The 21,739-nt window shown below is 51.0% G+C and overlaps 1 protein-coding gene across 1 annotated transcript in view; it reads right to left on the reverse strand.

Annotated features, from left to right (window-relative positions):
- The window catches only part of ADAMTS14 (ADAM metallopeptidase with thrombospondin type 1 motif 14), a 42,857-nt gene extending 21,570 nt beyond the window's left edge, over nt 1-21,287 (reverse strand). The window contains exons 1-6 of the mRNA XM_076338029.1: nt 21,215-21,287; nt 20,378-20,799; nt 13,102-13,258; nt 10,370-10,566; nt 2,542-2,625; nt 711-867 (exon numbers count right to left, since the gene is read on the reverse strand). Coding sequence (XP_076194144.1) covers nt 711-867; nt 2,542-2,625; nt 10,370-10,566; nt 13,102-13,258; nt 20,378-20,799; nt 21,215-21,287 — 1,090 coding nt within the window. The remainder of the gene's footprint in view (nt 1-710; nt 868-2,541; nt 2,626-10,369; nt 10,567-13,101; nt 13,259-20,377; nt 20,800-21,214) is intronic.
- Nucleotides 21,288-21,739: the final 452 nt, after the last annotated feature.

Consider the following 21,739-nt stretch of genomic DNA (forward strand, 5'->3'; position numbering starts at 1 on the left):
CAAAGGGAGCCTCCTGATGGGAAATCCAGACCTTGCCACCAGTGTGGGAAGGAGGAGGTGGCAATTTGGAGGCAGTGGGCTCAGGAGAACTGGGAGAAGTCACTTCTCATGATGCCACCAAAGCATCTGCGTTTCTAATGGAGCCGTGAAATGCCAGAAGCTTTTCCTGCAAATTTTTTTAATTTTTTGCCTAGGTCTCTAACTTCTCAGACCATGTCAGCACAGCCTCTGCACCAAGAGCTGCACCAAGACTATTACCATCGCTCCTTCCGACCTCCTCTTTGGCCCAGGGTTTACTCAACACTCCCATGTCCAGTCCTAAGAGGGCCAAGAAACCAACCCATGTAAAACCAGGTTTTAAGGTCCTCCAGAGGACAGAAAGGACTGACTGGCCCCATGAAACTCCCTGTGGTATTTCATCTTTTTTATGTTATTTTTAAACTGTTTAGGGCACTTTGGGACAAGGGGGGGATTGGTGCATGAAACCAAAGTAAGGGCAGAATGAATAAAGATAATCTTTTTATCCGTTCAGGTTGATGCTCTGGATTACTTCTGTCTTTTTTCTACTTCACATTAAAAAAATACCAATTTTTATAACCTTTTTCTGGACCTTACTGGCCAAGAAACAGACTGTGTTTGCAAGAAATCCTCTCCCCTCGCTGGCTTTCCCCCAGCAAACTGCACATACCTGATCGAGATAAATACAGTACCTTGCATACCTGCGGGACCAAAATCTTGCCTGGTGAGGAATACAGCATGGTCGTGGTACTCAGCGTGCTCCGGGTCAGAGCGCTGCTGCGAGTGAGCCCAGCGGCAAACCTGCTCCAAGCTCCGAGACGGGTTCCCTCGCTCTATCAGGCTGACTGACTGGGTAAAGAATTAAAAATAAATAAATAAATAAATAGACGGGTAAGTTAGTGGGGGACAAGGAGCCTGCCAAGAGTTTTGGGGTCAGAAAGACTCCTAAGCAGTGCTTCTCCATAATTAGAAGCAACAACATCCTGCTTTGCATCTGCAAAGCATCTTGCGCCTTTTTTTATTTAAAAACAGCAAGGAAATCATTCCCACAAACGGATGTGGTCTGGTACAGGAGGGTATATGACCCTCTTCAATCACACAAGTGCTCGGGACAGCAGTAGGTAAAAGAGGAGAGCAGCTGGGAAACAAAGAGGATTCGGATTCCCAGCTCCTGCATGGGCTCCTCATTGAGACGTCGCAAGATGCTGACGCTCAGCAATGAGCAGAGCAATGCTCCCCTGTAAAACTTGACCCACAGAGACTGAAACCCCAATAGGAAATAGGTGGAGGTGTTCAGGACTGTTTTATAGCAGTCACTTTGTCCTTCATCTTTTTTTTTTGTTCAAGATTAGCATTTTGCAAATTATGCTCTATAAAATAAATGATGCACTATAAAATAAATGATGCTTTCATGTAGGTACCTGCTGAGCTGCAATGGTGGGAAGAAAGGTAAGAAATATTGCCTTTCCGCTGGCCCTTAAGTGGAAGCCACGGAGGTTTTACCCTACAAAGTGCAAGGTGGGAGACAAGAAGCCGCAGGAGGACTCGCTCAGGAAGCATCAGACCTAAACAGTGGTGAGCTGAGATCTTGCCCGGATTCAAACATCTGCTCATCCCTGGGTCTCTAGGAGGCACTGGGTTTCTGCCAGCCAAGCAGATTTCTGTAACAAGCAGGGGTTTTTTCCAAGATCTAGCAGGGCTTATTTGTGGACCACACACACAGACACCACTGTGTTGAGTCATTAATACCCTTGCTAGAATGCTTCATGTAGGATAGGGGCTTGCCGCAAAATGTATAGCAAATCACATTGTTTTAAAGAAAATCTTTTGGCTGCTTGCACTCAAACGAGCCTTAAAAAAATAAATGCAACCTGAGAAGCATGAAACCTTCCCATGCTTTTTCTGTCTGTGCCCAAGCCACCCGAGAGCTGCGGGAAAGCCAGAGAAGCCTTCCAGGGCAGCTGAGTCAAGGCTGGGATACAGGAGATCCTGGCCTCGGCTTCTCCTCACTAATATCCAGCTGCTACCAATTTGGGAAGCCACCTTTGTCCCATCATCTACTGCCACTCTAGAGCTTCTGAGGAAGCTTCTCATAGTTTTTCCCACACCCCAGAGCAAGCAGATGAAGGCTGACTGCAGTCATCTGCCGTCTCCCCAGGGACCTCTTTTTGCCCTGGGGCTGGACTGCTATGGGGCTCTCCAGACACCAGCCAGATGATGGTTCAAATTCATCCCTGCTCAGCACAGTTGTCACTTTGGCTTCGGTGGCTGACCTGAACGGCCACATTTTTCCAAGCCGGGGCCTACCTAAGTGCTAAATATTATGGTGATGAGACACTAAGCCATGGTGTCGCTGCACACTTGCCAGCCTTGGGAGAAGCCGCAGCTGCCTGCTGCGCCTATACTGCATTTCAGAGACCCTCCTTCCCTCACGGGGCAGGGCTCGAGCCGGGAAAGCGGCCGAAAAGCAGGGGCCAGCCTGAATAGCATCTCCTCCTCGCCACATCTGAGTGCTGTATTTACCTGGCGGTATCCCACCATGATCATCCTGACCAGCACAATATTGATGTGAACGCCCAGGGACTCGTCGTGATAAATTTCATCCACCTGAAGAAGGGAGGGAAATAGAACAGAGAAGAAGTTAAGATCATCCCAGCTCTCAAGCCCTTCCTGTGTTCAGCTCTCAAGCTCCCGCGTTCAGCATCCTACTCCGCTTTCCAAGACCGCACAAGACCAGGTGCAAAGATCTCATCTCCCTCCTCCCACCCCCAGCTTTTTTTTTTTTATTTTCCCCTGTGTAAAAAACATAAAGTCAAAAAGCCAAGCTGGAATAAGCCAAATTTCCCCAGGATGGGTGGCTCAGATGGTCAATGACATCACCCATCCCATCAAGAGAGCGGAGGAGGGCTGCGTTTCCCATGGAGGCTGCCTCCACCGCTGAGCATCTCGCAATGAGTTATTGCCCCCTTCGGCGTATGAATTCCTCATATGGAAGGAAACAGTTCGGACTCCAGCATCCTTGCATTTGGTGGAAAGAAAAAATGGCTTTTTGGGGAGAGGCGAGCGATCATATCAAAGCAAGGGCATTACTCAGTTATACTGGTGAGTCAAAGTTGACCTACCACTTCAGAAACCCCAGGAGAAGACAATACAATGAAAAAAGAGGGAGGACTTGTGAGTCAATAAGATATCTATCAACATTAGCTATTAAAAATGACTTTGCAAAGGAAATAATGAGCTATAATCTTTTCCTTCTGCGTTTCTAGGATGAATAAACAAATTCTACTCCTAAGTGCTACCAAGAGAAGAAGACATCCAGACGAGAAAGGTCCCTGTGAGCTGAGCGTGGTGACAGCTGGCCGCCAAGAGGCACTGAGCGAGCAGCCATAAACCCACGCAAGCACAGGAGATCCTGCACCAGCCTTCACCCACCTGCACAGCACGTGTGAAAATACAGCTCAGACAAAAAAAATACTGATTTTTAGAGAAAGAGACTTTCTTATTCCCCAAATGTCTCCAAAATGAACACTGCCACAAATGGGGGTTCAGTGCAGAAGTTGAAGTCAAATTAAAACCATTTTTAATATTGACTAGAATTAATGTTTAAATTAAGATATACTTTTTCAACTTTGTCCAAGAGAGAAATGATTTACCTCGGTTCTATCATCGCTTTCCAGACTAGATGAATATTATAAAGCCAGATTTATGGAGCTTTTCTCTTTTTCCCCCCATTCCTCTTTTTTTTTAGGCTCAGATTTGAACTCGAGGGTTGGGTGACAACTGCCCCTTCACTGCTGCCCGCATCCAAGTCTGCCATTTTCCAGACTGCACAAGCCCCCTGATTTATAGGCTGTGCTTCTGTTTGAAATACCCACTCAGGCCATTTTTAAACCCAAAGACCCAGCATTAACATTTCACCATGACAACTAATACTCCCGTGGAGCATCTCCAAGCTTTGCAGAGAGGTGATGCAGGTCCTGAGCCTGCCACGTCTGGAATGCAGCAAAATTGATTAAAAAAAAATAAATAAATCAATAAATAAATTGCCAGTCCATCCCCATTAATGCATCCCTTTGGATGCACAGGCTGTAAGTCCCGCGGGGTCATTGCTTCAGCAGCGTGGAAAGACAATGCCGCACAACCCATCCTCAGCTCACCCCTGCTTATCATGGTTGGGATGCTCCTTCACACTGCACCAGTACCTTTTAAAGGCATTTTGTAAGAATAATGAGAATATGATGGACTTCTTCCAATGCTAACTCTTTTTTTTGGGATGTGCGCAGATGGGAGGGAGGTCGTGCAGCGCTGCAGCTGGGCTCCCGCTTGCAAACATTACTCATACCTACAGTCCCACCAAAGCACGAAGCATACATCCCAGCAAGGAGCTGCAACAACCCAGGGGGGGTCACGCTCAGCCCCACGTTTTGGGACGTAGGAAGCTTTGGCATCCCAGAGAAAACGTTAGCGGATCTGAGAAGTCCCACATCAGGAGTATGACCCTTTACAAAAATATTCCAGCCTTAACGCGTGTCATATGACAGGTAATATAAAAGGGCAAGAAATGGGGGGAGAGAAGGAAAAATGAAAAATATGCTATGGCCCTGAAAAGCCAGAGCGCTGGACCTGGGGGATGGTTCAGGGGAACAAGGGGGAAAACATGTTCATTTCCTTCACTTTCCAAAATCTTTACGCATTTTCCTTCACCACCAGCACTTGTCGGGAGCTGGAGCACCATTAAGCCTCCGCTTCAGCCAGCGCCTCAGCATCATCCACCGGCACTCTGCTGCTTTTTCCCCGCTCCCAAGGGGCCCCTCAATCCATTGGGATGAACTATGTTCCTGCCTTAGTGACCTCTCCGCCAGCCGGAGCTCCTGGCCAAGCCACTGCCTGACCCGGCCGTGACTCGGAGCATCCAAGGGGGCAGCGCAGACCTCTCCCTTCGCAGCTGCACAGGATATTTTGGCAGGATGCTCAGCAGACCCCCCAGGCAGCAGGAAAGGATGCTCCGTGACAGCCTGCCATGTGGCAGCCCCAGCCAGCAGGAGAAGAGGAGGGTCGCATCACCAGGAAGAAGGAGCACGAGCAGAGGAGCTGTCAGGGCAAGAGCTTCGCTCTGTGCCAGCTGACCTACCACACAGCCCTCCTCTCAGCAATGTCTCTTCCTACCAGTGGTGCCTGTAAACAGTCCCCAGGTCTGAGACGAGCTCCCTGCCCCAAACCGTGCACCCCCAGACAACATTAGCTATCCTGGGAGAAAGAAAATATCCTAAATTTGGGAACAGCAATACTTTTCACAGGCATTGACAACTAAACTCATCAACACCCTCCCAGCACTGCACATCCTTCCTCAGCCTTGCTAAAGCAGCAGCGATGGACAGCAGCAGGACCACGAGCAGCTTAGAAACAGCTCATTAAGGGATTAAGACACAAGAAGCTGTATTACTTCAAGATGGGATTCGATCCCCTAAATCTTCCTTTTAAAGCAGTACTAAATCCCACTCTCCTCCAGCTAGCAGGGACTAGGTACCTCTCCAGCCTCTGAGCCAAAGGGTTATCCCTAGACCCCAGCCCCTGTTTTTTTCTAGGGGAGGGCAGCATATAGGCGGGGATCTGCACCTAACAGATACCAGCTCAGCAGCAACCTTTACGGTTAATTCAGAAAGCAGATGTGGAACCAGACGGCCCAAGGCTACAGACTTCCCTTAACAGCCAGATATAAATAATTGATCGGGGGGGGGGGGGGGGGGATCAAAAGGGCTCGGCGCTTGCTGCCCAGCAGCCTGCCCTGGAGCTAGTTCAAGCTGGCAGAGGGGATGGAAATGCGCCCAGAGAGCAGTTTGCAGGCTTGGCACAACTCCCTCTGCCCTCTGCGGATGCCATTAAGCGAGTCAATGTCTTCAGAGAAAATCCCTCCAGAAAATACCTGCTCAACAAAGGGCTCCAGTAAAGGGACCCGCCTCCCTGAAGACAGATGGGATAAAGATCTTCTTATCCCTTTCGCCCACATGGTTAGATGCCCAGCCTGTATAATACTGTCACCTGGCAAGAAATGCTCTCCTATTTCATATAAAAGAGGATTTTTTTCTCCTAAAAAAGACCAGCCCTTAAGGCTAGCTGTGTGTTAAGGGCAAACCAGCAAGAACAACCAGCCCGCAGGACCCCCTGCAGGCAACTCCAAAGCCCCCAGCCCTGCAACGCCAAGGGGACGATACTAAGCTTTACAAAGAATGAAAGGAACATTAAAACCCTGTGCATCCTCTCCAAAATGCTCAATGAATTTGCAAAGTGGATGGGCCCCCCCAGACCCTCGCTGGCGCTGGGAGTGAGCAAGACTGCCTACCTAAATCCCTGCAAGTCTGGCCAGCCCCAAGTCTGCAGCCCCAGACATGAGATCTCGACAGCAAACCGCATTGGCAACGTCTAGACCTTGCCGTTCTTCAGGGAAGGAAAACAAAAGAGAGAGACATGAGAAGAATTTGCCAAACCAGCAGAATAGCTGACATTTCAAAACCCCAGATCGCTTACTCAGAACAGCCAAGTCATCTTTAAGCTCCTTTCTTTTATCCCCTCGCTCAATTTTCATGCCGGTGGATTCACCCCAAGCCCGTTTGCTGGGGCTGAGGGGGTAGGAACAGAGGCAAAAGTCCCCCTGACCACATTATCAGGCTTGCTACATGCACTTGCATCCCCTGCAGGGATGCACACCACCCTCTGCAAGGGCTGACCCATGTTACCCACATTTTCAATACAGAGGAATGGAGGAAAGGGGAGGTTTGCTCTGCAGAGCAAGACTCTAGATTTTATCACAGCTCTCTACACAACAGGCTATGTTGTCCCAAAAACATAGCAACAAACACATGAGCCTATATAGGGGGTGGGAAAAAGTGCGTGCATGCGTAAGAGAGACATCAGAGGTATTTTTTTGTTATTATCAGTTAGCAAGGAGATGGCTCATGAAGGACAAAAAAAACCCCATACACCAGAAGGACTATAATTTGCCCATTGTTTTAGACTGGCCTCCCTCCTGAAATGGCACCAAGCTCAGCAAATCAGTGTCTCGAGCAACCCACACTCTGGCTGGGCTTTTCAGATAATCCCAGGTTAAAATTAAAGCCGGAGGTTTGATTTTTTTCCCTAACCCTCTCCTCCGCGGGGTCCCAGTAGCACTCTTTGTCACTCAGCCCTTGGGAACAATAATTGGGCCGATGTGCCGGAGGGGAGCCGGGCACGTCCCAGCCTGGAGAGGGCTCTGACTCACAGGGTTTCCCTGGTAACCCGAAACAATGGGAAAACACCAAGTACCTTCGCATCCTTAACCAAATCATGGGCAATATCCCACAAAAACCCCAGCAAACCAGTTGACACCAGGGCCAGGCTTAACTGAGCCCATAGCTTGGCTTGTCTCCTCCGAGTGGGGCCAGCCCCAGCCTTGAGAGCATCAGGGGCGAGCGGTGGAAAGTCCAGAGGAGAAAACCAAGGAGCCTAACTGAATGACAAGAGGCTGAAAAGCAAAGCAGGACACAAAACATTTCCTCTCCTCTTCCCCTCACGGGGTGCTGGATCCCCTCCTGGTTCCCAGCCTTTCTCCCACCCTTCAGCCCTCGCACACAGCAGTCACTGTGGCTGGGGGATGCTAATTTTGCTTCAATAGCATTGCAATCCCTGCCACAGGCAGCAAGCAAGACAGGGGAACGGCTTCCCCCAGCTGCCACATCACCAAATATTCATCCCAAGAGCCCAGCGTCAGGGAGGGAGCCAGGTTTTGCTAGGGTGGACACAGTGATGTTCGGCTCAGAATTATGAGATATGCTCAGATGCGCCTTCTCCAGCGTGCACAGCAAGTGATGGCAAAGGATGCGTTTCCCACTCACTTCAACCTGACCCAAAATCCTCATGTATCCTCCGAGCCAAGAAGGGAACAGCAGGCTGGGAGCTAGCGGGGAAGGCAGCCTGCAGGGAAGTTCTTAGGTGCACAAAAGGAGCAGTCATCCTCATGTCTGCTTCCCAGGATGGACACAGCACCATTTGATGAAAAGCCTGGCAACCACATTTCTGGCAATGAAATAAGGTTGGGGTTTTTTTTTTAAAAAAAAGTTCTCCATGACAAATCATTTATCACTGAGCTTCAGCGGACACCGGGTTCCTAATAAAAGGGTTTGTGTCTCAGGGAGACCCCCAAGACCCTACCTACATCAGTGCTGCGTTAACCCAAGCCTGTGCAGCACCGGGAAGGGATACGTGTGCCACCTCCCCCCTCAGCACCCAACAGGGACCCAGAAAAGGCCAGGAAAGTTTTTGATGAACTTCCAAGCCCCTTTCCTTGGGACATATCTTGACAGGAAAACTCCTGGAGGCTTTCCCAGCTGCCTCCCATGCAGCATCTCCCCGGCATACTCCAGCCGGAGCTCCCAGCTCATTAAGTCCTTTCCTCGTTAGAGGGCTGGCCAAGCCTCTCCTCCTTCCCCTTGCCTCCAACTAATGGGATTAGTGTTCATCTGTGTGGTCCCAGCACGCTCCTCCCCGCCAACCCCCGGCACCCTCCTCTCTCTCCCCTCTGCCATCCAGGCCAGAAAGCATTTTTTTTCTGCTGAATTGGGTATTTTAAGGCAATCTGAGCCGGTAAGGAAACGAGGCGGCGCCAAGGGAAAAGGAGGCGGACGGAGGTCATGGCAAAGTTGGAAAGAAAATGCACTAAAAAACAGAAAGAAAGAAGGGGAAGGGGGTGGGGGAAGAATGCATAGAAGGAAATAATACTTGGGGGAAGTATTTGTTGCATGCATTATCCTGTTTTTTTCCCCCCTTTTACTGATGCTGCTTTTTTCCCCCCTTTATTTAATTCATTAAAGTCTCCAGCGCCGCCTTTATTTGAATAGACAGCGGTCCTCCCTTCTCCCAGCCCAGCATCCCACGCATTCACTCCCTGAAAAGTCCTGCCCGCGGGGTATAAACCATGAAATGCGCCTGAAAACCAACCTTTTGATTAGAGCTGACAATCCCCAGACGCTCAAACCCTCCGTCCCCCCGGATCGGAAAGGAAAAATGACATCATCTCCAACCCCCGTAACGTGGGAAGAGCCCCGGGTCAGAACGGGGAACCCTGCGGCTTCCCCCTTGCAGAAGGTTTTAATAAGCAAAGCGGAGAAACTTTCAGAGATTGAATTTAAGCGATGCTGAGAGCATCCTACCGCAAGCATCAGGATAATGCACCGGAGAATAAAACGTTGCAATGAAGGCATTTGCTTTTTAAAACCAACATCTTGTCTATTTGGGACTGGCCACGTTATGCTTTGCCTCTAATCCCACAAATCCTTACCCCGTATGTTGATAATTTCCCCTTCGTTACTGGCAATATGGCTCTGAGCCTGCCTGCCAGGACAGAAATAATGCCCAAACAAACAAACAAGCAAGCAACCAAAAAGCAAAAGTGTCTTTATAGCTCGGTTGTTTCTGAGCTGGTTGTGCCTTTTGAACACTTTCCATCACCATGGAAAAGAGTACTTATATGAAAATAAATAAATAGAGGTGAGGATAAAGCATGGAAAACAAAACAAAAATGGGAGAGCGCGCGAAAGAGATCTTTGAACATGGACCCTATTTGCAAACATTCAGGTGCCAGCAGAGCAAACCTCCCACAAGACAACTAGCTGCATAAATATTGATCCTTCCACATCTCTCAGGACTTGGGGAATATGTACATTTTTATCTTAAAAAGGAAAGAAAAGCAGTGTAGGGAATCAGCACAGGCTGCCCCGCACCACTGAGTGAGGAGAGGTGCAGAAGCGGGGCTGCTGTAAAGCTGCTATGAACTCCTTTTCAAACACATCTGACTAATCCTCAAGGTGCACAGGTTTTCCAAGGAACATGAAAAAACTTCTGAAAATCTATAGAAATCTTCCCCCCGTCAACACATATTATTCAAAATAAATAATAAACATCATAATTACAAAATAAGTAATAAATATCATAATTTCAAACTAAATAATTAACAGCCATTCTCTTTCCTAGCATTTGCTGAGATTTTAGCCACGAGGAGGAGATGGTCTTGGCCAGAAGAAACAGAAGATGCTCTTGGCCTCAGGTGACAGACAGTGACAGCAACCAACAGGCCAGACCCTGCCGTCGGCCAGGGGAACATGACGGAGACGAACACAAAAGGGCTCTGCTTTCCATCACTCCAATTGCCACAGCTATTAAATGCCAGAGCCGGCTGTTCCAGCGAAGGAACAGCCCTTCCTGCAGCACTTTTCCCCCCCCAACCCATTTTTTTCCAGGATAACAGATTTGCAGCATCAGAAGAGCAGTAAACCAAGGGAGGGGTGGGAGCCAACGGTCCCCCAAAGCCAAGCCTTACTATGTTCATGAGGGTGAGGACATAGTTCTGGACGTGCTCCTTCCCGTGGAAGCGTACGACTGAGTCGTCCACCGCCAGCAAGACCTCGATGTTGTAGTCGTCCTTCCTGGCATGGCGCCTCTTACGCTCCGCGTCCCCCAGCCGCTCCGTCATCAGCTCCAGGGAGTTGGGGAGATCGCCTACCCGCACACGGGGCACTGGGCGAGGCATGGGGGGCAGAAAAAGAAATAGCCATTGAGGTGACACTCCAAAAAAATATGAATTAAGCAGGAAAAATAAATAGGATATTTAACTCCAACCAGGTCGCTGATCCAGCTTGCTCTACGGTGGGGAAATGGCTCTGAATCGGCAGCACCAGCACTAAAAGGCATACCTATGCGATGATGGTCCTACACTGTCCCTTGGGTGCTGGTGGGACACCTGGGGAGGATGCATGCAAAGCTGGGGGCTGCTCCTTGAGAGCAGACAGCTGCAGCCAGAGCATCCTCCATCCTTCACAGCATCCTTCACACTTCATCGCATCCTTCACCCCATCACCCAGCAGTGCCTTCAAAGCTCTCAATTGCAATTGCATTAGCGATGCTACGAAAGCAATTGGAAAAACTTTTAAACTTTTTTAAAAATCAGGGAGCTGATTACAGTGCCACAAGAGGTGAATAAACACCGGGAAAGGCTAATGCCTCTGCATAAATATAAATAGATTTATAGAGTGCTTTTGCACAACGTTGACCCCATGCTTGTAAACACTTCTGGGTGTGCTCGGCTTTGTGCAGGTGAAAGGGGAAGTCAGCAGGCGATTTACGCGCGCAGAGTACAGCACATGGCTAAGTAATGCTATAAAAAAAAAAAAGCCATGTTTTCTCCTTCAAGGAGAAACTTCTTTGCTTCAAGGCAAAGAAAAAGGACAAGGCACTAGAAAAGCGAAATGAATTATGAACGCCAGGAAAAGGAAGGGCTTCTATCATCTGTTAAAAAGTCAAATCAATGCCACATTTCACAACATATACGTGATTAAAACAAGACTACAGCACCTACATCTCCAAGCTGCTGTCGGCAGCCAAGTCGGACCAAGTCCGGCTCCTCCTGACCCCTTCGCTCACAAGTCCTGGCTCTGCTTCCCATCCCAAGGCCAATGTGATCATCCATGGGCCTGATCACACCCATAGCAACCTATAGAATCATAGAATCATTAAGGTTGGAAAAGACCTCTAAGATCATCGAGTCCAACCGTCAACCCAACACCACCATGCCCACTAAACCATGTCCCTAAGCGCCTCATCTACACGTCTTCTAAATACCTCCAGGGATGGGGACTCCACCACTTCCCTGGGCAGCCTGTTCCAACGTTTAACCACTCTTTCAGGAAAGAAATTTTTCCTCACGTCCAATCTAAACCTCCCCTGGCGCAACTTGAGGCCATTTCCTCTTGTCCTATCGCTTGTTACTTGGGAGAAGAGACCGACACCCACCTCGCTACAACCTCCTTTCAGGTAGTTGCAGAGAGCGATGAGGTCTCCCCTCAGCCTCCTTTTCTCCAGGCTAAACAACCCCAGTTCCCTCAGCCGCTCCTCATAAGACTTGTTCTCCAGACCCCTCACCAGCCTCGTTGCCCTTCTCTGGACACGCTCCAGCACCTCGACGTCCTTCTTGCAGTGAGGGGCCCAAAACTGAACACAGTATTCGAGGTGCGGCCTCACCAGGGCCGAGTACAGGGGCACGATCGCTTCCCTACTCCTGCTGGCCACACTATTTCTGAAACAGGCCAGGATGCCATTGGCCTTCTTGGCCACTTGGGCACACTGCCGGCTCACGTTCAGCCGGCTGTCAACCAGCACCCCCAGGTCCTTTTCCGACAGGCAGCTTTCCAGCCACTCTTCCCCAAGCCTGTAGCGCTGCATGGGGTTGTTGTGGCCAAAGTGCAGGACCCGGCACTTGGCCTTGTTGAACCTCATACAGTTGGCCTGGGCCCATCGATCCAGCCTGTCCAGGTCCCTCTGCAGAGCCTGCCTACCCTCGAGCAGATCAACGCTCCCGCCCAACTTGGTGTCATCTGCAAACTTACTGAGGGAGCACTCGATCCCCTCGTCCAGACCATTGATAAAGGTATTGAACAAGATCGGCCCCAGTACTGAGCCCTGGGGAACACCGCTCGTGACCGGCCACCAACTGGATTGAACTCCCTTCACCACAACTCTCTGGGCCCGGCCGCCCAGCCAGTTTTTTACCCAGCGCAGAGTACACCTGTCTAAGCCGTGAGCCGCCAGCTTCTCTAGGAGAATGCTGTGGGAGACAGTGTCAAAGGCCTTGCTGAAGTCCAGGTAGACCACATCCACAGCCTTTCCCTCATCCACCAGGCGGGTCACCTGGTCACAGAAGGAGATCAGGTTGGTCAAGCAGGACCTGCCTCTCATGAATCCGTGCTGGCTGGGCCTGATCCCCTGGTTGTCCCGCACATGCCTTGTGAGCGCTCTTCTTCTTTGAAGAAGAGGAAGAATAACTCATATATAACCCACCCAATTTTAACCAAATCTGGAAGAATTTCAAAGTTCCCAGCAAAAGCCCAGCATTTTCTTTCCTTTCTTCTCACTGATGACCCAGCTGGCAGTTAAAGCCAGCCTAAAGCCATAGGGCAAGATGTACAAGCCATAGGGCAAGTGGAAGGAGAAATCCTCCCCCCACAAGAAATAGTTATTATCAATTGCTGGGAAAGACTAGATTCCAGCAGCCCCTACCTTCGGGGTGGAGGTCCTGCCGGGGCTCGGCACTGTCCTGCCGGATGGCCGACCGGCGGTACACCACGTGGGCCCTCCCGTGCTCCTCCGTCTCCTGCTGCCCCCTCTCCAGGGGCTCGATGAAGAACTCGTTGCTGTCTGTCCGAATCAGGCCAGCCTGGACTCCACAAAGAAATAAAGAAAAGGGAAAAAAAGGTGTGTTTTTATATACGCATATGTGTACATACACACTCAATATACTCATTAAAGATTGATGCAGAGCATGCATGAATGCAAGGGGAAAAAGCATCCCAAATAAACCGGGTGTCTTGTTGCTACTCCATGACACTGGGATGGATCCATTACCATGTTCATGTATGATGACCCTTAATTTCTCCTGTAGATGGAAAAAAAAATTAAAAAAGGGGGGGGAAAACCAACCCAAAAAAAAAAAAAAAACCCCAAAACCGGCCACGATTCAAGTTATGTCTTTATATGGCTAGGAAACTCCATTCCTTCTCATCAGCGACAAGTTTTTCTGCCTAACTCTGCACATCAGGGGATACAGGCTGCATGGGCTCCCATGCCACCTCACCTCCCTGCACCCTCCCCATCCTCATCCCCATCCCCACGGTGCTGGGGAGGAAATCAGCCATTTCACTGACACTACTAACTGCAGTCACAGCGAGAAGGAAGGAAAAAGAAACCATCGTCTCTTTGCCCCGTGAAGTGCTTGGGAATTAACGCAGGGGAATCCCTTCGGAGGAGAAGCTGGAAAGCATTACAGCTCCACCTCCCAAAGAAGGGAAGATGAATTGAGAGGGCAAACATCACTGGAAATGTTGTCCTGGCTACCGACCTGCTCCTAATTAACACCAAGCTCCCACCAAATCCCCCTTGACATCAGCCCAAGCACTCATACCCCACAGCGCCGGCTGGCTCGGACCTTGGGCAAGCAAAAGGATCACCAGGATTCGGCTTCCATCCCATGGGCAGCACCCCCAGCCCAGCATTTTTCACAGCTCACTCCATCGCGCACGCGCGTGCTCCTTCCTCTGGCGCTGCCCGCTGCTGCCTGCTGTTGAATAGCTGCCTGGAAAGCGCAGGCAGAACATATGGATCTGTTCTTATAGCAAAGCCTTCAACAGCATCTACCTACTGGAGTCCTCATCAGGACTGGGGTATTGGAACTGTTTTCATCAAATAAAATAAAATAAAAATAAAAAAATATATATGTGTATTTTGCACAGAGCGGTACGAAGACATGAGCTGGGCTCTGTAAACAGCCAGGCAAAGCTGGGCTCTTCCAAGCCTGCCTGGGTCATTGGATCCCCTTCGCATTCACGTACCATTGCATTCATCGTGGCATCAGCCAACCTGGCTCTGTCAGACTTCATCAAATTTCCTGCTCCACTTGCATTTTATTAGCTGCTTAACTTCTCTGGAAAGCAGGTTTTTGGCTGGTTTTATTTCACCTCCTTACCGAGGAATCTAAGTGCGGGCAATTGTGCTAGGATCAACTTGCCTGACACACATATCTCAGGTCCTTCCCGTAGGAGACGCTTAGGTCACCAGGGCAGGACCTCTCCAGCCACGGCTTGTCCCACCACCCGCAGCCAAGGAGATGAAGATCACAGACAGGTTCAAGCAAGAGTCTGGAGCACCAGGCAAGGTGGTGGTGATGAGGCAGAGATCAAGCCAGGGAGTCAATCCACAGGTCAGGTCCAGTGACGGCTGGGCAAGTCCATGATGATGGGGCAGGTCCAAGCCATTGCTCTTTATTATACAGTAAGAGAAGGTGGGCATCCATTGCTTAACACAAAAATGAGTAGCTACAAAGGGCAGAGCGCTGGGCATCTGACACAGGCATCACAAACACGCTTGGATTTTATACGCATGAATTACGCTGATGATTTCCCACCAACTAACGTGCTTCCAGCTTGCACAGCACTACAGCTTTGGGCTGGAGTGGCACTCCTGCTACCCGAAAGTGCCCGGCACGGTACCTCTGCCAGCATCCTATTTTAGCCCAGCAGCAGAAGCAGCAGCCCCTGCCCAGGAGGAGGTCTGCTGGGACACCGCTACCCCCTCGCAGCCCTGCCACGGGGCATTTCACCTGGCATTTCACGAGGCACCCCAAAGCCAGTTTATGGGTTTACGGCAAAAGCCGGGACTTGCTGACTCAGGCGGCCGGAGGAAAGCTGCGCTGCCGTGCCAGGGCAAGGCTGGATTAAAATATGAAAGAGCCTGGTCCCGAGCCACAGCCCACTTGGGTTTGCTCTGCTCTACAGCTCGTGATTAATTATATATGGCTCAAGAAATAAAGCAGCCCAGACTTTCTCGCTTGTGCTTTCTCCCAAAGGCGGGATGCGACACGCTGCTGACTCCAGCCACGACCCACAGGCAAAGTGGATACCATGGGGACTTGTGTGCACACCTGATCAGAGCAGCCTAATAAACAAAACAGAAACCGCAGCAGTCACCTTGGCATTTGCAAAAATAAAAAAAAACAACCCAAAAACACCATTGTAAGAGGCATGCACGAACCTGCTTGGTCTTAAAAAGGAGCAGCTCGGGTTGTATTTCAGCATTTTGGGAAGGGAGGCCAGGTGCCACCCAAAAGGCCCCAATAAGCTTTCCTTGGGCTCTTGCCAAGAGATCAATCCCATCCTCAACGATCAGTTTGCCATGTGCTTCCCACCCCCAATTTTATTTTGTTTAATAATACCAAATCAAATGAAATCTGGCAAGGTGGGACTATCATTACTGATATTTCTAACGTGAGATGCTGTCTGCAGCTCTCGGTGAAGGTAATTCCCAAACTAGAAAATGGCCCTTTGAAGACAATTCCACTGGAAAGAGGGAAAATAACACTTTTTTTTTCTTTTAAGGAAAACACCAAGCTCACTTCTGCCAGCTTGCAGAGGGTGAAGTCTCTTTTCCAGATCTCCTGCGTCTCCCCAGGCTATGGGAGAGAGGAACTGGCCCCACTGGCCCAGTGCCAGCCTTGCTAAGGGGGACCCCCCCCCCCCCCAGCACCCCGGGTAAGTGACTCCTCCATCACCGCTGGGTAAAAAGCTCCAACTCCCACAGGAATTCAGGAAATTCTGACACTTAACACAGCTGAAATGTGGAAAAATTAATTAAGCCGCTCCACTTAGCCAGAGAAGCAAACAGCACTGAGGAGGGGGAAATCCAGCTGCGTGCATAGTATGTATTTTTCCTACACGATTCACACTTAATTTGGACAAGAAGTCCCAGAAAGTTGGGCTGTGTGAATGCAGGCACCATCGCTAACCACCGCTCCCCCTTCATCCAGAGATTGCCCGGTGGGGGCATCAGGGGGATATGTAGAGGGATGCATCTGCCCTGCACGGACCTGGACCACACCTGGCAGCAGCAGCACGGTGTGCATGGCACCAGGGCATGGCCCAGAGGTGCTCGGCCACTGTTTTGGTACCTCTCCATCTGCAAGCTTATTGGCATCACGGGGGAACAGGGAATTAAGCGAGATAATTAACCACTGAGACTTTGACTCCATGCTCTTTACCGGGCACGCTGCCTAGTATTGCAAACTCAGGCAAGATGCTAAGCAGGACGCAGAGAGAGCTTTCCACTAGTGAAGTTGGGGGGTAAAATACCACCTTCAGACATGTCTGCTCCATTCCCATTGAGAGCGACATCTTGAGACATTCACCCTCCAGGCATTTAAACCAGCACCTTTCTTCTTCCCAAAATTAACCCGACAGTTCAGGAGCTGCAGGGAAAATCCTGGAAGATAAAGCCATACTTTTTGCACCGGGGCATCATTATGGGTACTGTTTCTTCCTTCGTTCCCTATTAATTACTGCTCCTGAGGGCTTTTGTGCTCTGCTTATCTGCTGCCACCCATCCAAAGCAGGCCAGGGCGACAGGGATGGAAAACGCTGGCTCTACAGTTTGCAGCATGTTGGTGTTTGGTGCAAATAACCCCAGAGAGCAGCGGGGAACAGTCAGCCACGGAAAGCAAATACGGTGCCTACAGACGATAATTCTTCACCCATCTCTGCAACCAGCAAAGCACGAAGGAAGCAAGGTCAACCACACACTGCTAAAGCCGGCGTGGAAAGATGGGATGCCTTTGCTGCAGCGAGATGTGTTTGCCGGGGGAGATTTCTGACTAATTTACCAGTTAGGAATTTGGTGGCTTGGATCAGCTTTGAAATTATGTTATGGACGACAGCATCTTCCCACCCTGCTACGAGACACCCTTGCAAAAAAAAAAAAAAAAAAAAAAAAAAAAAGGACAGATTTTCATGCGTGGATGCCTGCAGCAAATAATGGCCAGGGAAGGTGCCACGGGTTTGGCATCTGTGAAAAAAATCAGCTCACTTCCATGGCTAAATATGGATTTAGGAAAGACTTATTGTGTACTCTCTTTTTCAAGAACTGGGGTTTTTTTCCCCTCATTATTTATAATCTCAGTCTCCGTTTATACACAGCGTAATCTCTTTGTGTACACAGCCTTTATCTGCAGCATCCCCGAACACTTCCTCTGACCAGAAACAAGTGGCCAAGCACGGCCCTGTGCCTCCCATGCACGCTATACTGGGATGCAAAAGCCGCAATCCCCTTTTGAAGCTCATGGATAACTTCCAGAAAAAGTCCACAGCAATTCCAGGGTACGCGCATATCGAAGAGCAACAAAGCTACGTACAGCTGGTGCTCCCCACGTTAGGTCAGTCCCTATCTAGCACGATGTTAATAACAGTCCCCACCGTGTACATCCCTCCCAGATGCTCTGCTCCTTCTCTGACGGGTCATGCTGGAGGTACAGCATGGTCATAAATACCATCCTCCCATGCCATCCACACCTATCACCGCGTTTCGGTTCTGTTTCTTGTTCCAATTGCTAAATCAAGCTCTTTTACTGCTTTTTTGGGGTCCTCTTGGTCTCACAACTCCTCCAAAGGGGACGGACCCTGAGCAGATATAAGCTGTCAGACTAACTTAAGCCAGAGGACCATACAGAATTCTACACCAGCCAGAAAAACCCATGAAAGAGAGAAACCAACTGCTACATTGGATGTATCACAAAATCCTCTTTACCGGAGGAGGAGCAGAGCCCTTGCTCGGGCTCTGTCCTCCTGACCTCTTCCCCCAGCCTGCAATCGCCACATGTGCTTTGCCGGATGATGGGAAATTGCTGCTTGAGGCCAGGGCATTTATTTGTTGGCCATGGAGCAATAAATACATTGCAGGAAGAAAAAAAATAGTTTGTTTTTTTTTTTTTCTCTTCCCTAGTGCTGCTGGAGCTCTACATGAAGAAATAAAACATCTGTGAGACAACACATCAGCAACCACGGTGCTAACACGATGTCCCAGGACAGCTTCGGAAATGGGAGCGCACCAAAACCACCCTGCAGAAGCCCTCGGCGTTTACAAACCACCAAAGCCCCGTGCATCAGCACAACACGGCTCGGCTAATCCCACCCTGCACAGCAGCAGCAAAGCCTCCGCAGAGCTGGCTGCATCGGGGGTTAATGAAGGTAAAGAGGGATGAAGCAAGCGCCCTGAGCTGCTGATCCTGGGGGAAGAGCCACTTCTTCCTTTACATGAGCTTGAAAGAGTGGGCTTGGGGGTACCACGGATGGCAAGACAGGTATGGCTGCATAAATCCACATGCAAAAGCATCCTGCAATACAAGCTACATCCTAAACCGGCATCGCTGCTACTACCTGCAGCCAAGGGATGGCTGGAACAAGGGCAAAAATAATGACAACCCCCATCTGAGAAGGTGTGCAAGGGGCTGAGATGAGAGAACTCGGGGTTAAAGCCTAGAAAAGCCTGGAAAAGTTAAACTAAAGCCCACTTGAGATGGACCCTAACAGTAGCATGGGCTCCAGGGAAGGGAAATCCCCTAACAGCGTCCTCACTGCTTCCCGGCCACAGCGGGACACGGACTCAGCTGCCGACCGCTTTCAGCATCCCTTCGCTCACGATGCCAACGGGAATTACATCTGCAATGCAACCTGCACACTTAAAAAACAGGTTTTCATTCCAGACGCAGCACTACTGGTTGCTTGCTGGAGCTATAGGAAATACCTTTAAAGCTTTCAAGCCTGCCCAAATTCGCCAGCCCCAGCGCGATCCATGTCACGGAGAAATTTCTGTAAATTCACAGCTTCATCCGATTCCAAAAAAGATGCTTCAAAAGGTGTGGATTATGTGCTAAAATTGTTGGCAAAAAAATAAACTACTATATGTAAGCGAAATATGTATTTCTAGCTGTGCTGCTCTATCATTTCTGCTTGTATAGTAACACCAGGCGCTATATAAAAAGAAAGGAATGCCAAATTGTTTGTGCTAGCAGCCAAAATTGGATAAGGAACTCCCAGAATAAAACAATCAAAAAAGAAATAAAATTTTTAAAAAAAGGGCAAAATAAGGCATTTATTCCAACCCAGGAGTAACGTAAGTGGTACCAGGAGAAAACAGCAAACGCTGGCCCCTAAAACAAGAATTAAATTGGCGCAAAGGAAATTTGAAGGGCAGTGGGCCAAAGGTTTAAAAAAATAAGAAATTCCTCAAGTGTATCAAAGGTAGGAAACCCATGGGCAGACCAGACGCCGGGGATAAGGGGGTAACAGAGCCTTTTAAGCGATTAAAGCGCTGTGGCAGTAAGTTACCGATGCTGAACTGCGCTTACCCTGCACTCAGAAAGCCAAAAGGCTCTGAGCACATCAGCTATTAGGAAAAAAAAAGAGGTCCTCCCCCAAAAAGATGCTTAGCGGGAGCAAGACCACGTGCTAACAGTGATTTCAGGAGATGTTCGAGCTCACTCGGCTTCATTTTAGAGGTGGGAAATGCGGAGAAAAAGTTCCTGAAGCAGTCCCAAGGTAAAACATGGGTGAGTGAGGATGAAGCAGCACCACCAGCAGCGTGGGTACCTGTCCCGGAGGCAGGGCAGAGCCCGTGGGCCTAACGGCATCTGACATGGTCCACCTCTGGGCAGGAGGCAGCTCAGGCATGGGACCGGCAATTTTTTCAACCCCTTTAAATAAATATAGCTGCATCGCTGCACATATAGCGGAAGGACAGAGCACTCGCACGTGTAGCGCCCTGCCCTGCTTACGCCACAAGGCACGTGGGGAAAGGGAACCCGCAGCAGCCAGCTGGTAAAGGGCAGTGTATGGTGCAGACACCTAACGCACCACCAAAAAATCAGGTTTCAGGACACCGCGACCCACCTCTTAAGAGAAAACCACCCCAAAACGCGGGCAGCGTGCACGAACCGCCCCGCCGGCCTCAAGCTTACCAGTCCGTCACAGTTGCTGATGGCCACGGCAGCGCCGGGCATGCCGGAGATGTCGCCGGTGAAGAGGCACCGCTGCTGGAGGGGTTCCCGGAAAAGCACCTCAAAATCCTCCTGCCATTCGGCCACGGCACCCGGCGGCACCAGCCGCCGGTTGGGCCTCAGCCGGAGGTGCAGCTCCTTCCCGAAAACCGTGACGTTGAAGTAGAGCAAGCGGCCGCCGGCCCCGCGGCGCCGGGCCGACTCATCCAGGGGGCTGCGGGGGGCGCGGCGGCGGGACGGGCGCGGGGCCGGGGGACAGGCGGCTTCGCCGATCCCCACCACCGCGTCGCCGGACACCACGTGCGAGAGGAAGCGGCCCTGGCAGTCGGCGCTGAAGGGGACGATCACACCATACTCGCCGAGTTTGCCGGACAGGAGGAGCTCTGCGGAGACAAGGCGGAGGGAAAGGGCTCGGCGACGGGCACCGAGCATCCCGCTCACGCGTCGGGATTTTGGTGGCCGGCCCAACTCGGGGAGCCTTTGGCGAGCCCCGCCGGAGCTCGGTAAGCCCAACCACTGCTTTTCCCTCCCAACGCAGCTCCGCTCTGTGGTTTTAACCGGGCGCGTCAAGCGTAGCAGAACGAACTCGGGCTGACGTGCCCCTCGCACGCCAAGCACGCCAACTATTTCTCACCCAGCCTCCATCTCCCCCCATTTCCCATTGAAACCACCCCCCCACCCCCCCGCCGGCGGCAGCCCTCTCCTTTCTCCCCATCCTCCGGGGTGCAAGCCACCTGTCAAAACAACCCCCGCACCCCCGGGAACACCCCCCACCCCCCCGCGGGGAAGGGGCCGTACCTGGGGCGCTGCCGGCGGCCAGGCAGCCGTGCAGGGGGACGAGGCAGGAGAGCACCAGCCGCAGATAATCCATTTGGGGCCGGCGGCGCGGCGCGGCGGGCTGCGGGGCGGGCGGGCTGCGGGGCGGGCGGCGCCCGGCGCCCGCCTCCCCCCGCCGCCGCCGGGGCCGGGGCCGGGGCCGGGGCCGCTCCCGCCGCCGCCGCTGCCGCCTCCGGGGGGGCGGGCGGCGCCGCGCTGCGCGCCCGCGGCCCCCGTGCGCGGCGTGGGGCGGGCCGGGGGCAGGGTCTGCGCGAAGGGGTGGGAGTTAGGGGGTTTTTTAATTATTTTTCTTAAATTTTTTAATTTTTTTCTTTACTTTTTCTTATTAGAAAGAAAAAGTTCTCGGCTTGCGTTTGGATGGTTCTTTTCTTGGAGATTAAAAAAAAAAAAGCCTTTTCGGGCAGCCGGCCCCGGCCTGCCAGCCCCCCCCCCCTTCCTCCCCCCCTCCCTCCCCCGCCCCGCGGCCGCTCGGCTCCAGCCCTGCCC

This window comes from Aptenodytes patagonicus, chromosome 5 (genome assembly GCF_965638725.1).
Source record: "Aptenodytes patagonicus chromosome 5, bAptPat1.pri.cur, whole genome shotgun sequence".
In the NCBI taxonomy this organism is placed as follows: domain Eukaryota; kingdom Metazoa; phylum Chordata; class Aves; order Sphenisciformes; family Spheniscidae; genus Aptenodytes; species Aptenodytes patagonicus.